Source organism: Carassius carassius, chromosome 17 (assembly GCF_963082965.1).
Source record: "Carassius carassius chromosome 17, fCarCar2.1, whole genome shotgun sequence".
NCBI classification, from domain to species: domain Eukaryota; kingdom Metazoa; phylum Chordata; class Actinopteri; order Cypriniformes; family Cyprinidae; genus Carassius; species Carassius carassius.
The window spans coordinates 28321148-28337402 of record NC_081771.1 but is presented as its reverse complement, the minus strand read 5'-3'; the positions used below and the strand labels follow the sequence as shown (position 1 = coordinate 28337402).

At 35.9% G+C, this 16255-nt stretch overlaps 2 protein-coding genes across 4 annotated transcripts in view; one reads left to right on the top strand and one right to left on the bottom strand.

Moving 5' to 3' along the window:
* Window positions 1–16255, top strand: part of LOC132161513 (glutaryl-CoA dehydrogenase, mitochondrial-like) — an 88646-nt gene that overhangs the window by 54108 nt on the left and 18283 nt on the right. The window lies entirely within an intron of this gene.
* On the bottom strand, window positions 3318–15233 carry wiza (WIZ zinc finger a). 2 transcript variants are annotated; one of them, XM_059571602.1, is made up of 10 exons: window positions 15103–15233; window positions 14208–14332; window positions 13176–13715; window positions 12291–13028; window positions 11246–11719; window positions 10051–10371; window positions 9455–9669; window positions 7301–7565; window positions 7038–7203; window positions 3318–4454 (listed from the first exon to the last, which is right to left on the bottom strand). In XM_059571602.1, the coding sequence occupies exons 2-10, from the start codon at window positions 14308–14310 to the stop codon at window positions 4286–4288; spliced, it is 2991 nt and encodes a 996-aa protein (XP_059427585.1). In that variant the 5' UTR covers window positions 14311–14332; window positions 15103–15233; the 3' UTR covers window positions 3318–4285. The 2 variants fall into 2 exon arrangements, with proteins under 2 accessions (XP_059427585.1, XP_059427584.1); XM_059571601.1 differs by lacking the exon at window positions 15103–15233 and adding an exon at window positions 14900–14978.

Below are 16255 nucleotides of genomic sequence, written 5' to 3'. Positions count from 1 at the left end.
CTCTAAGGACTAACTCTTCTTCTACTTACCTCTCTCCAGCGATTCTCCGAAGATCCAGATCCCCAGTGTGCGTGTGTGTGGTTCACCTTCCTCCTCTGACGTCTTTACCCAGCCTGCATGGATCCATCCCTCACCCCACCCTACACTACCTGCTCCTCTGCTTGTGTCTGTTCAATAAACCATTCTGTCTGTTACTCCTCAGCCTCCCGAGTGATCCGTAACACATATGAGAGTCCACTCCAAATGCAGAAGCACTGTCATCAGCAGAGGAAACCAAAGATGCAGAGAGTAGCCAGCGAAAAACATTTTGTTCCCCATAGCAGGACAAGAACTAGAACATCTAGGAAGCATTTTATCTTTAAACCTCATCAGATACATGGTTTTCCAGCTGTAAATCCAGAAAATAATGCTAAGATTTTTTTCAGTTCTCTTACTGATGTAATTTCTTAACTGTGGGTTTGACTGCCAGCGCTGATGTAAGTTATCATACTGTTTTTTTTTAAATACAACAAAAATAATAAGGTATTAAAACATAAATTGAGTGAATTATTCTTAAATGGACATCATTTTTGTTGAACATTGTGAGGCAGCTGAGGATGGAATACAAAAACATGAGTTCATCTGCATTGAAAAACGGCTCCTCCGAGAGCTCTGATTGCAAAGCCACAAGTCGTGTGAGAAACTGCTCTCAGTTGCCAAACCTTAAAGTTTATAAATCATCTATCAAGGATTACAGGGCTAGTTTATATAGAGAAAAAGGCTTGGACTCAATATTGTCATCTCACTGTTTTAACCAGATTCCCTTTTCTCAGGCCTCATGGACTTTTTTAAGCAAGTCTGTTGTACATTGAAAAATCTAAATAAACGTCTTTTGCCTATAAAATAAACAGATTCTGAAGATTCCAGATATTAAGTCTGTGAACATTTCATTCAAATGGCAGATTTTGTCTCAAGACCTAACAGAACTTAAAAGGATATTTAACCCAAAATGGAAATTGTCATCATTTACTCACCTTAATTTTTGATTTGTTCTATTTTTTCAATGAATTTCTGTCTTCTGTTGAACACAAAAAAGACATTTTGAAGAATGCGGGTAACCAAACAGTTGCTGGTCCCTATTGACTTCCATAGTATGAAAAAACAAAACAAAAAACAATACAGTGGAAGTCAATGGGGACCAGCAACTGTTTGGTTACCCAGATTCTTCAAGATATCTTTTGTGTTCAGAAGTAGAAAAAAAATCATAAAGGTTTGGAACAACTCGAGAGTGAATAAATGATCACAGAATTTCAATTTTTGGGTGAAGTATTGCTTAAGGTCAGGTCATGACTATATTCATATTATCCGTACTATAGAGACACAGCTCGACTCTAGCTCTTTTCTCACCAGCATCTGCAATATTTAGCTTTGAATGCATCCAAAATGCTGTTGCTTGAATGTCTTCAATGCTGAGGTCTTTTTTTGCTGGCTACCTGTATCTGTTCTGTGCCAACACTATCCTCAAGGGTCTGATGCTTCATTCCTTCAATCTTCTATCAAGCTGGACGCACTTCAGCCACCTCTTGATGTAAAGCCCACATTGATTTCTATACATAAGGGGCTCTAGCAGAAAAGCACTTCTGATACAATTGTGCTGGATAATCTTAAGATTTCTTTTAATCTTTTATTTTAAAAGGTTACCGCTGAACTTTCCAGAAGTCATATTTTCCCACTTCAGGTCCAAAGTTTCATTAAAAATGATGTCAGGAAAATTAAACTGTCATTTTAATGGAGAAAATATCACAGTATAATGGGACTGAGCAGAAAGTGCATGGACTATATGTAGAGTGAAAGTATGATACTTTAACAATTTGGTAAATGGTCTACAATTTTAAAATGACAAGCATACTACATTATAGCTTAATATTTAGCATTACACACCATACAAAATCTATCTAGTAATATGACTGTATCCTATTAATATATTACATTAGTAAGTCATTAGAATATACAGCAAAAAAACTGCAGTCAAAACAGTGAATATATGAGTATATATATTGACATAATTTCTGAGGCTTCCAAATTATCAACACGATCAAAATTTGTTCATAAGAATCTTTTCTCATCTTATTGTTAAACTTGTACTTTATTTTTATCAATAAAAATCCCCACATTCAGTTTGTGGTATACATGAAATCTGGATTTACATTATAAGCCAACAGAATTTTATCTTGCATTTCTGCCCATAAATATACAGTGGGGATTAAAATTAGAGAACAACCTGCAATTTCTTAAACTGCTTTGCTAAACTCACTGCTAGTCCTATTTGAAGTTATCCTATAGGAGTACAAGGGTAGTTTTTAAGCATATTTCAGAAAATAATTGTATTCTGAAGCACATTATAAAAAATTAAATGAGATATTTAAAAAAAAATCAAATCAAATCAAAATTTGAGAACATTTCAAGTTGTGTTAATTCAGCACTTGTCGCTAATTTCCTTAATTACATGACTGAGATTTTAAGATTATGGGCCACTTTAAGTACCTGCAATAGGAGGTTGTCCAGATGAAAGCTTAAGGGATGAGCCTTTTTTGCCATCGCAAGAGAAGTTAGTCATTCCAAATCTGTGATTTCTCGAATATTGCAGGTTAACAATGACACTAACTCAGTTAATTCCCCCCAAAAATTAGGTTGTCCACGAAAGACAAATGAATGAGAAGGCAGCACAATGCGGAGACTCTCAATGGGGAATCGGTTCAGCACTGCAGCTGGAATTGCTGAATAGGGTAAGGATCTGCCTCGGCATGTTTGGACTGAGTGCCCACTATGAAGTGACCAAGCCTCTCATCAGCAAAAAGAATCAAAAGGCTAAGCTCACCTTTGCTGAAGAGCATGTTATAGTTCACTTCAGTGATGAGAGCAAGTTTAATTTATTTGGGTCCGATGGGACTTTTTTTTTTATCCGAACCTGCTTCAAAAACATGCAGTTCCCAATCAGCCTGAATTTTTTTTATGTAAGACAATGCAGCTGTAGGTCTTGTAATTAACATCGCTGGTTTACATAGGTTCCTCACTGTGAGAAGCAGACCTTACTCTAGAAACAGGACGGTTTCATTTACACAGGAATATAGCATTAGCAGACCTCAAGAGTGAAAAACAGCCATAAAAAATCGGAAAGGGAGAGCAGCTCTGGGAATATCACTGTCTTATGTCTGTGATACAAGAGACACAAATCATGTGCTGAATTGATTGTGTTCATGACTCAACAGTGCTTTTTAGGATGAGGGACATGAAAATGTACTGCATTCTAGACTATAAATGACCAACAAAGCAGTAAATAGATTTAAAATCTTTATTAATTGGTCATCAAAGGCAGATATAAAAAGTTGTCTCAATACTCAATTTATTATTTTACAAGGACTACAGCTTGTCATTGGCAGTTTGATTCAATTGAATTTGAATTCCATATACGTTCTGGAAAGTATTTATTACTGTTGGGGGTATAACACAACCTTTACTCGAACCAGACACTGGCACAGTGTTTTACAAAGACAAATACACAAGTACATGTAATAGAATCACACTGTTGACTAGTTAAACTCCTACTGTTAAAATATAGGAAAAAACTGCTCCTCAAAAATGTGTTAGTAAAAACAAGACATATTAAAGTCTTGTTTAATACTGGAATCACTTGACGATGCCTGCAGAGAAGTAGTGCTGGTTACTGTTTAAACTGAAAAAAAAAAAATTATAATAATTCCTTACAATACATATCAATGAAAACCTGAAGAAATACCTTTTATTGGATTTTTGGCATTGAATAACCAGGTCATTCACTCAGATGAGAAGCACTGTTTTCATAATTCTAAGTACTATATTAAAAAGTAAGAATGATAACTTCATTTTATTGTCCAAACACTGGTCTACACAATTCTGTTCATAAAACAATAAAACATGATTTAAAACTAAACACTTTAAGTACTATTTCAAACTTTAAACACAACATAAAACAACTGGTTTGAAATCTTGTTAAGAAAAGAGCACATTATAAACAGTGAAATACAATACAAAAGTAAAATACATTCAAATCATCCCTATCAAACCACTGGACAGCACTTGACGGGTAAGAAATGCTGTAGTTAAACTCTTTCAGTAGTGTCTTACTAAATTTATCTCAAAGTAGAAAATGGAATTTAGGACAAACTCCACATCACAGTTGACAATCAAGGTCCAGGTAATAAAGCTAAAAAGTCAGTGTAGTGTAATTGCATCATTTTGAAAAGAAAGACCACAGCAGAAAGAGCATCTAGACAGTCTGTGGGCCAATAAGCAGCGGTGCTTCACTGTGACTGAGAGGAGGCTGCGGTGAGGGGCTCGAGGCTGAATCCGTCTTCAGCTTGAGGATGTGCTGCTGTAGATGCATGACCCAATCTTCCTGTACGGAGAGCGGCCCTCGAAAAACCTCCTCACAAAACCTATCATCATGCACAAATAATCACTTACTGTTCTAGTCCTTTAGTGGATATTTTTATTATTTATGGACATTTTATTACAATGATTGCATTTTGACAACTATTGGGGGGCATAATGCAGGACAGATTCAACATCAGATTCCCTTGATCTTTTGATATACAAGAAGTCATTGTGCTATAAAAAACATTCTGTAAGTTTCAGAACTCAATACTTTCTCGTTAGTCTAAAAACAACTTACACTGAAGCCAAAAAAACAGGTTTTGAAATGTGACAATTTATGATGTAATAGTGTGGCTAAACATCACCTCCGAAGAAGATCATCAACACCTGCTTCTACATCAGTGCCTGTTCAGTACAGCAGCACGATGACAAAATCATTAATTGTTGATTATTCCCTTGAAATTGTAATTGCGATTATTAATTACGATTATCACAATTTACATTGAATGATGTTTATACAGTTGTTTGATGCAACTGCATGTCGTATTTTTATATGAAAAAAAAAGCTGAAAAACTTTTAGTGATTTTCTATAGTATTAAGCCTCAAATGTCAACTATACATTGGATTGGTTTCTTCTTTAAATTATAATGTTAAAATATGAATGGTATTATAATGTTATATTAAAATAAAAATAACAGGGATAAACCCTTAAGATAACATGTGGAAAGAAAAAAAATGCATCTTAAGCATGCAGAATAACATAAGTGGACTTAAGTGAACGATTAATTGCCGCTTTGAACGTTTGTGTAATTGTGGCATTCATAATTGTAATCGAGATTAGAATTTGTATTAATTGTGCAGCCCTACTGTTTAGCCCCACCCAGCGATACGAGCACGTGGTAGGTAAATGAAAAGAGGTTGACACAGAAACCAAATTTTTAAACTTTATTTGATTAATTCTATTTTTAATGAAGTGCCAGACCACGTCTGGGTCCTTTGTTCACTACATTTTACCGTGGATTTGTTTACAAACAAGGCACAATTTGACAGGATTTTCATAAAGATTAAAACTAAAAGATGATGCTGTGCTGACTATATTGGATCCGACAGTAATCAAGTGTGTTTATTACATGGTCACTATTGCTTTGTCTGTTACTACAGATCATTTGAAATGTGCTTAACATATATGGGTTTTTAATCTAAAACGGAGCATTCTGATGAGGCAGTAAAAACATAACAGAAAGAAGCCTATTACTTCTAAATGTTTTTTTAATGTAAAAATCTTGATAACATTATAAGTGGACCTCAGAGAACAGTAGAAAATAAAAAACAAAAGGCAGTTTATTTTTTTTATTTAGAACTGCCCTTCATAAGCAAAATAAGATACTTGATAAATGTTTCCTACAAGATAAAATCATTGTATTTAAAAATGTTCCTTTTTTGGAACATTTTGTACTAGTTGTGTACGAGTCCCCCAATTGTCCTCTGTGTAAAAAGATCTCAAAAATCATACCGTCACTGCTGGAAAGGGTTCAAATATGTATAAGATGCTGGAAAAGCAAAGAATGTGCAGGATCTGAAGGATTGTTCTGAAGAGAAGTTAAACTGCTAAGGACAAATAAGGGACCCATGAACAATTATCAAAATAAAACAAAAAAACATCCAGGTTAGGACAAACAGTATAAATAATTAAATTATGTATACTTTTGAGCGTTAATTATACTTTTATTCATTTCAAATATTTTTGTCTTATGGCACTTATATAAACATCTATTATAAAAATACATGGAAATTTAAGCCACTAAATGTAAAAAAAGAAAAGAAAAAAAGGTAATCGCAAGCTTCTCATAATTGACTTTTTCTTGCATTTGCAAGTTTACATCTTGCAATTAAAAAAAAAAAATTTCTCAGAATTGGCAGTTTATTTTTTGTATTGTGACATTTTTGACTAACACAGTTTCAAGTTAAGTCAGACTTGTGAGATATAAACTCGCAATTCTCAGTCTTTTTTCCCCTCAGAACTCGACTTTATAACTCAAAATTGTGAGTTTATCTCACAATTCTAAGAAAAAAAGTTGGATTTGTGAGATGTAAACTCGCAATCACAAGAAAAAGAGTCAGAATTGTAAGAAAAGTCACAATTACCTTTATTTTTTTTTCAGCAGCGGAAACAGCCTTCCATAAAAATGGCATATTCAGGGCAGCACAAAATAAAAATATCAAGCAATTTGCTTCATCCCTTTATTTTGGTTATGTATGCAGTGGAACATAACCCCTTTTCAAAATAAGCTTAATTTGATCATGTGCATGAACATAGGCAGTCGACACATGCACACTAGAAAGAATCATACTTGTCCAGTGTCTGTGCCTTTTCTCTCAAAATGTTATTAGCGATAAACGTGTATGTACTCGTTTAAACTACAGTTGTAGGTATCTTTTAACCCCTTCACACAAGCACTCGTCCAAAATCAAGCATTTACAATGCTGATGATATACAACATGGGCACTGTACGCATAAAAGTATACTTTAGGCCAAAACTTTTTCAGATCCCTGATCTAGAACCATCTGAGGTATAGATGGCAAAGTGGAAGAATAAAACCACCAGGTTCATTGAACACGAACTGATTAGTGGTCTGAACTCACCTGCACTTAAGGGAGTACACCTTCCCTACCAGCTTTACTAGGCTGGTCTCTGGTGGTCTAGGCACCAAGGATGGAATGTTTCCAGCCCGAGAAGGCTTTGAAGGCTCGGTTTCCCCTGATACACTCTCAGAGTGAGATAAATGCTTTGGAGGACGCCGTTCACAGCCTAAAACAAGGACAGTGATTCTCACCATGCATATTAATGTTCTTTATTGGTGAAAACAAAATTTGCAGCCTTTGTTTAAACAACATATTTCCCTTACCTCGAGGTGAACGAACGTTTAGTTCACTGCGGGCTGTGGGGATCTGGATCAGGCTGTTTGAGGATAGTTCATATGATGAAGACCGTTTTTTGTGTGAAGAGGAGGAGTGGCTCATCCCTGCTTTGCCTTCTCTAGTTGCTTTGGAGAACTGGGATACCTGCAGCTGACCCGCAGTGTCTCGAGCTGCTGATGAAGCTATGTGAGAACCAAGACGGACGGACAAGGAGTCTGAGGAAGAGTATGGAGTGGAGGTTCTTCTGGAGGCCTAGAGGGAGACAAAGAGGCAATTTGTATCATGACAAGAACAAGAAGTTGCTGGAAATTGTGTTTGTACATGCAAATCTTGAGACGGAACACAAATACTTCAAAAGACTAAAAATTAATCCGTATAAAAAAATAATAATAAAAAATAATAATTATAATACAGTGTATATATTTTATTTTTTGCAAATTTAATGTTTAGGTCACTTTGGACCCAGGGGTGTATGGTGTATAAGTTAAAAAGAATAACTTAATTAATACTAGTTTATACTCACACAAATTTTTGGGACAAAATTTTGTTGATAAATATGAATATGTATGAAAACATACAAATCATTGCAGCATGAAAACTTTTTTTCATCTGAAAGTGAAAGTTTATGCAAGTAAAATAATGTTTGTTTAAAAATAACATGGTATTATCACTGAAAACTCTGACTTTACACACAGACATTCTTCATTTTTCAGCAACTGATCATATACAATATGATTTTATGGGTTGTCATCCTTGACTGTGTGTCATGTTACTTTCACATAAATATATAAAAATAAGAATCCATAAAAACAAAACAGTTTAAAATGGTTCTCAGATAAATATTTTAGAATAAAGTTGGTCTCATTCTTTTCCACTGGAGAAATAGTATTTCAATAGTTTTAAACAATTCAGATCAAATTTAATTTATGCAGTGTTGCTGACAAGGTGAAAATCTTTTAACTATTTTTAGTGGGCGAGAGAGTAAGTGAAGTGACATACAGCCAAGTATGGTGACCCATACTCAGAATTCGTGCTCTGAATTTAACCCATCCAAAGTGCACACACACAGCAGTGAACACACACACACCGTGAACACACACCCGGAGCAGTGGGCAGCCATTTATGCTGCGGCGCCCGGGGAGCAGTTGGGGGTTTGGTGCCTTGCTCAAGGGCCCGAGACTTGAACCCACAACCTTAGGGTTAGGAGTCAAACTCTCTAACCACTAGGCCACGACTTTACCCTATATTTATTGCAGTGTAATTAAATTACAATTTTCTTCAAGTCGTATCCTTTAAATACAGTGGTTTTTTCATAATGTTGTGAAGATGCCTTTACACGGCATCAACATCTCCGTGCAGCTATGGTTGTACAGTAAGCTATTATCATTGGAAATATTCAAACAGGACAATGGACCGTTCGACCTCATTGATCATTGTTCTCACTAAAATATTTTCGCATAGCATGAGATCTGCTGTTTAGTTTAAAGATTAATCATTGTGCACCTATAGCACTCCTCGCGGTCATTAAAACAGCATGCCACAGGAAAAGTGATCAGGCGCATTCCACTAAACATGTCCAAATTCATATAATTTATAACTTCTGCATAATGACTATGTATTTTCAGTGCTTATCTCCATTAATGTGAGTGGAATATTTAATTAAATGTGTATATCGAAATGAAAACTGATTTTAAAATCATTGCTAACTTCATCACTTTTATCATGCCAGGAAAAAGAGCGTGTACGCATGGTCTAGAATGTCTGTAAGATGCGTACATATTTACGGCAAGTTTATTTTTTATAAATCCCGATATGTGGGTGGAAAATTGAGTATGCCGTTTTTTATCCCTATTTTGTGCGTACGCAATGTTTATAAATGTGACCCCTGGAATGTTAAAACAGCATACAAATTTTAAATGCAGTTATGAGGGTTAAAGTTTATATTTACCTGAGAAATAAAATTGCTTAAGATATTACAATTAGTTTTAAGATAATATATCTGACCCTTTTATCATGTTTTAAGTGCAACTCTAATATACTTGACTGTGGTTTATGCTTATAACAATTCAAAGCACTTTTCTAAAAAGAAAAAGTAAAACAAACTAGAATGATATCAAATCAGCAATTTCACCTGGACTCACCTTCTTAACAAAAGGCAAGTCCCCCCTCATGTAGCTTTTATGGAGCTCTGCTACCTTCCCCGGCTCCTTCTTCATCCAGGCTGCAAGGGTCTCAATAGGAGAGCCGATGACCTTCCAATCCACTCCCTGCTGCCTCAGGTGGGCTCTTGCGTGGCTGGCCAGTGCCTTTCGATTCTCAAAATCAAAACCGCAGAGTTCACAGGTGGCATCACAGCCTATGGAAGAAAGCGTACACAGTGGAGAACACAAGATATGAAACAGACATTGCACCAACCTCCAGAAAAACATCTGTATGGAGTCAGCTTTTGTCAGTTTGCCCTTTGAGACTTAATTTGACTATATGTAAAATAATAATGAGAGATATACATATAAATGCTGCTCTAAAGCCTGATGCATCATATTTGATTTTTCTGAACAATATATGGATAATGAAGTTATTTCAGTCCAGCAATGTTCATCTTGACATATTATTGTTATTTTTTTATGTTTACTTCATTAAAATTCACAGCAAAAAGACAGCTCTAAACCTTGTTTTTCTGCATTGTTGGAGGTTATACTGTTACTGAGAGATGAATAATCATGAAATTTCAGTGTACCTGTAGACGTGCTGTGTGAGGCAGCTTTCTCTGTTTCACCAGGTGACAGAGTTAACGTCTGAGGTGAGGGTGCTGCTTTTTTCCACTGTGCTGACACTTTTGATGCAGGTTCTGATTTGATTTGGGATGCCCGTTCAGTGCCCGCCCGCTTCATGAGCTCATACAGGGCCTCTATGGGTGGGACTTTCAGGGACCACCTTGCCCCCAGTTGTCGTAAATGACCACGTGCATGACAGGATAGGGCTTTACGAGTATCAAACATCTCGCCGCAGTAGTCACAGCATACAAACGGTTTGGGCTCCTGCTTCTCAGGCTTAGGTGCTGTGGAAAGCATACAGAAATCATCAAAAACTGAACAAAATAAAGCATTAGACTTGCTTCTGAGAGTTACAGGGTTTATGCAGGTTTAAAGTTTAAAAATTCAACTTCTAACAGACCTACATTACGTTTAGAAAAGAAAAAAATACTTAGGATACAAGGTCTCTGGCATGCAAGGTATCTATTGGCAGACTTATAACAAAGGCAAAACAGGTATCATCTGCCAACAGATATCTGATATCAAAGAGAAAACTGGTTTTCAAACCCCTCTGACAGATAGTTGTTCTGGTTTCAATCATAAATTCACTTAATTTTATTAAGTTTCTCAGAAAAACTAAACGAGCCTTAATATCTTCATTTTGTATTTCAAGTAAATGTATTTCGATTTAACGATGTTTGGATATTTGTATTAAAATGAGGTTTTTTTTTAAGCGGATGTAAAATTTTATGTAATGACCATATTTATGTATTGTCAAATGCCATTAAAGGTTGGCACACAATGGAAAACTCTGCTTTCTTGCAATCTATCTATGCTACAATGTTGCATCTCACACATCGAGGGTCACAATAATCTATTAATCGTTAAATAGATGCAAGAAAGATAACCCCAGTAGCCAGGTAAATAAATGTAAGAAATAAGACCAATAAGAATTAATATGCATATAGTACAATTATGTAATTAATGTAGGTTTTCACATCTTAATTTCTTACATTTAGTTTAGATCTTTAATTTAATAATAAATTAATAGCATTCCTAAGGCAAAAATATCCAGTGAAATTGAAATGTATAATCTGCATGTTAACCGTGTCGGCTGAATTAATTACAGGAATTTGTGTAGGAAAACAAGCATTACAGAAGTGACTCATTTTTACGCACCGAAGACAGGTGATTTAACTGTGTTGGAATCAGACGGAGGTGTTAAAGGGCTGGTGGGAGTGCTTTGTGGCTTAGGAGACTCTATGATAGAGATATCAACTTCCACAGGCTCATCCTTTGGTTTCGGGATCACAGTCCTGGAGCCTTTCTTGGCCTTTGGAACTTTGTGAGGAACTAGAGGAGGTGAGGAATGCTGGGTAATGGGTTTAGGGGATGGGAGGAGAGGGGCTACAGCAGTGGGTACAGAGGGGGATACAGGTGGGGTCAGTGAGGGCGGCCCCAGGGGACTGAGAGATCCTGCGGAACTACCACTTTGGGCCATGACCTCTCGCAGCGTGGCCATGGGAGACCCCTTGATGGACCACTCAGTGATGCCCAGCTGACGCAGGTGATAGCGGGCATGACTGGCCAGGCTCTGACTCTTCTTAAACTTCTCGTGACAGAATTCACAGTTGACATCTTTAGATGACTCGCCTTAGGTGTAAGAAAGAAGCAAGCATGTCAGGACAGTTTTTTTGTGACAGAACTGTATCTTGTGGTATATTTGATAATTATAAAACTGACCAACAACGAAAGTTTGTTAGATTTTGGATGCAAAATCCTGCCTTAATTCCCCCTGTGAAGAAGTTTTATGTTAATGAGTAATTTCTTACTCAAAAGTAATAATTTCTTCCCGGCCTCAAACTTCTGGAAGCCAGAGTACATGTATATTGTTATTGACCAAAAAAAAAAAAACCAATAATAATAATAATAATAATATTGTATAACAATTTCATAATCAGGTTCCTTAATTTTTTGACAAACATATTTCCATGACTTTCTAGTTGTTCTTGGCAGGAAAGAATAAAAAATAGCTAAATTAAGATCTCATTTAAAAATAGATTTTTGTCCATTTGAAAACTTCTAGTCTATAGAAAAATATTAGGCTATATGTAACGGAAATTTTATTAAGTTTTCCAGGCCAAAATGTCAACAGTTTCTTTAAACATTCTAAAAAAAAATAATAATAATAAAATAAAAAAAAGAAATAAATTAAAATGTTCACCTCGAGAGAGTGATCTAAATTCAGCTTTTTTGCCAATTGCCAAACTTGCTGAAACATCTAGAGAAATCTTTTGCTTCTTAACTGAGGGAGGTGATTTAAATTCGGTTTCCTCATTGAAAGGCAATTCCTCTGAAACATCTGTAGAAATCTTCTGCTTTTTATTCGGGGGAGGTGATACGAATTCTCCATTACCACTGAGGGGCAAGACTCCTGAAACATCTGGAGAAACCTTTTTCTTTTTCTTTGAGGTAGGTGCTTTCAATTCTTCTTGGCCACTGAGTGGCACGTTCCCTGAAAAATCAAGTGAAATCTTCAGTTTTTTAGCTGAAGGAGGGGATTTGAATTCTACTTCGTCACTGGATGGCAAGTTTCCTGAAATGTCCTGAGAAGTCATCTTCTTTTTGATTGGAGGATGTGTTCGACGAATGGAGGTCAGTCCTTTAAATGACAGAGGAGCAAGAGGGGGATTTTTGCTAATGGAAGGAGTGGAGGAGGGTGACGAGTAAACATCAAAGTCCGACCCTTCCAGCTGCCCGGAACTGGCCTTTTCCTTAAAGTCCACACTTTGTATGTATTTATGGAGCATGTCTATGGGAGCACCTTTAGAGTCCAAATTCACACCAAACTGCCGCAGGTGAGCCCGTGCGTGGCTGGAGAGACCTTTACGGGTCTCGTACCACGCTCCACATAACTCACATACATGGACATCATCCCTCACTGAGGAATTAATCATCGTTTCTGGTAACAAAAGCACAAAACACATTTTGTAGTTGACTGGAATGTTACAAGCAAGGATTGCTTCATCATTTTAACTAGCTTGCTTTATAGAGTACTAAAAATGTGCTTGTCCAAGCACATACCAAAACATTTTTGATAGTTACTTACCTAAATTGAGAGGGGCGTCTGTTTCCTGAGGGGCCCAGAGGGGTTTGGTTGAGGCCAGTGAGAGGGAGGTAGAAGGACTGCATTCACTGAGCCTGTATTCCACATCTTTATCAAGAGATGAGGCTAAAGATGGAGTGGACACTACAATCCTCTTTGAAGATGCTTTATGAGGTTTCCCTACAGCAAAAGGCGAAGAAGAGCGACCCGATGCTGCTGATCCTTTTACAGCAATAGGGGAAGACGAGGAAAGGGCATATTTTTTCTTTACAAGATTGGATATTTTAATCTTCAGTTTGGGCCCAGCATCCTTTTTGAGGTTGGGGGACTTTGTTTTGTATTTTTTAACAGGGCTGACCTGTTTTTCGAGCTTGGGTAGAGTTCCACCTCTTTCTTTCATTAGCTGGTACAGAAGGTCTATCGGAGCCCCACTGCTTTCTGACACAGCCACTCCCAGCTGCCTGAGATGATATCGGGCATGACTGGAGAGACCCCGTCTGGATTCAAAACTGGTCCCACAAAACTCACAACTATGGACAAGTGCTGTAAGAATGTGAGAGAAAATGCATGATGTGATGATGCTCGTTTTTTTCCTAAAGGGAATGCATTTTGTTTTCTAGACTGTAACAAAGAAATCATAACTGACAAAAAAAAAAAAACAAGTGTCAGTGTTTTTAAAGGAATAATTCACCCAATGATAAAAGGTCGGTTCCTCATGATTTTAGAAATACTTTACGTTAAATACAGACTTTTAGGTAAAAAAAAAAAGAAAGAAAGAAAAAGTTTTCAACTGCTTATTAAATTGAGGCTGGAATACACAACTTTCAAACAAATTTTACAACATTAGGCATTACACAAACAGATTTTACAACATTAGGCATTACACACTTGTCGACTTTGCAAATGGTTACAGAAATGGCATCATACACTAAATGGCAATGATCTGATCACATACTACACCGATTTACAGGTTGTTGGGAACACAATGAAATCAGACAGAAAGCAGAGTTTATCATCTGCCTTTGGTGTACTTACAATCAGAGTCATCCATGTCTTTATCCAAGTCTGTCTTCAGACACTCTTTGGAAATAGTGACAGAGCTCGTCTTCTTTGCTGTGTCTGATGCTGTCTTCTCCATGGCTGGAATCTCCTCCTGGCACCTGGCACTTAGAAAAACAGATGATAAATTTGGACAAATTTCTTCTAATGCAACTTATCTATCTCTATACATACATACATATGTATATATATATATAAACTCAAATCCGATAATTTTTGCATAAAGCTGTACAATTTTAAATGTAGTGATGTCTGAAAAACATAAGTCTCAAAAACTGATAAGCATTTTTAAACAAATACAGTAGCAAGTAAAGACATTAACAAGATAAATAGTGTTACATTAGTTACATTATTAGTAAAAGTATTGCCATCACTGTAAGAAACAATAAAAAATTTAAATAAACAAACGAATAAAACTTAAAAGCGTCTTATGTTGTTTGAAGAAAATATGTATTTACCTTGATTTATTAGCAAGCATGTTTTTTTTCGGGAAGTATGGCGATGTTAAGGTAATGTTTACCATCTTACTGTAACACTGACAAGCCATTCGTTTCCTTCTCTTGTTAAACATTTCTATCTCTCTGTAACATTACCTGCCTGAATTTGTAAATAATCGTTTATTTTAGTATCACTACTGGACTTGTTAATGTTGTGCTGTGATGATAGACCAAGAACAACTTCCCATCTCGTTCCAGCCATGTATTACACAATGGACGCGCACACATGCAGCTAGCTAATTAATTATCGCGCACTGCAAGTCGATCAAACAGGTTTGGTAGTCTGCAAAGGCATATAACCTTTGGACTGTTCGGCTACATGTAGCTAACTACATTGAAAACAATGTGTTAAAGCAAATAAAGCTCAAAATTACCTTTAAGTGGAGAGGTTTCTCTTACAGGAGGGAATGCAGGCACCTTAATCAAAGCAGCACAGTGGAGCGGCAATATCCAGTCAAACTCAATCGATAGCTGATTTAGAAAACGCAACACGAGGGCGAATCACAGGGGCGTGGCTCTTGTTAGAACAAGACTGTGCGGTTTTGCATACAGATTACTTAGCTGTCGAGATTTAACTTTACTTTTAAACTGGAGATTTATTTAACATCCTCATGTTAAATTTAAAGATAAAATCTCACACAAAGAGAAAAAAAGTGTCTTTGAAGGTACAGAAAAGCTGCAGGTGAGCCCCTCCACAGCATTTGGTAAGCAAGATTTTCTTATACTTTTTTAGTTTAGAATTTGTCATAGATGTAATATACAAAAAACTCAATTGTAGTGATTTTTATATATTTTTAAACAATATATTGAGCACTGTTTGAGACACTTTTTGTGTCGATACTGTTACAATAATGTAATGTCTTCGCCTTTTGTAATGATTTACCTTTTTGGATGGCATTTCTTAGCAAATACTGAGATGATGCAATGATATCATATCTTGAATTTAATTCAGTTTATATATATATATATATATATATATATATATATATATATATATATATATAAAGGTAGGGTTGTTGTAAATGAGAACTGGATTACAAACTGGAAAAATGAATACATTCAGTGTGATTTATATTGCAGAATAGTAAAACAACCATTGAAAAAAATTGTCCAGTTTACACATACAGATAGTGACTTTGTGGCTTTCTTTGTTCCAATCATTAAAGCATCATACTTGTAGTTGTAGCATTATTGTAGTTGTAGTCATAAAGAATCATGATTGCACATGAGTGAAACTGTGGTGCTTTGCTCTTATATTTTGATAATTTCATAATAATTAAAAAAAAGCTCTTCATCCTGAAAAATATATTTACAACTTTTTTTTGAAAACAATGATTTTGTATATACTTACATATATTAATTAGTAAGGAATAGGTTAGTGATAGTTACACCATATTATATTTTTAGAGTCATCAAAATAATTTTTTTGTTGAAAATGCCTGGTATAAAAGTTACAAACATACTGTAAGAAACCAACATAAATACACCCTACCCCTACATTGTAAAGTACTTTGTGCATGCACTTTA

Excerpts from the sequence above, each read along its gene's own strand:
- wiza (XM_059571601.1), bottom strand. Across the intron at positions 9,670-10,050 it reads CTCACACAGCACGTCTACAG|GCTGTGATGCCACCTGTGAA; the intron begins GTACACTGAAAT and ends TTTCTTCCATAG. Across the intron at positions 4,455-7,037 it reads GTGTACTCCCTTAAGTGCAG|GTTTTGTGAGGAGGTTTTTC; the intron begins GTGAGTTCAGAC and ends GCATGATGATAG.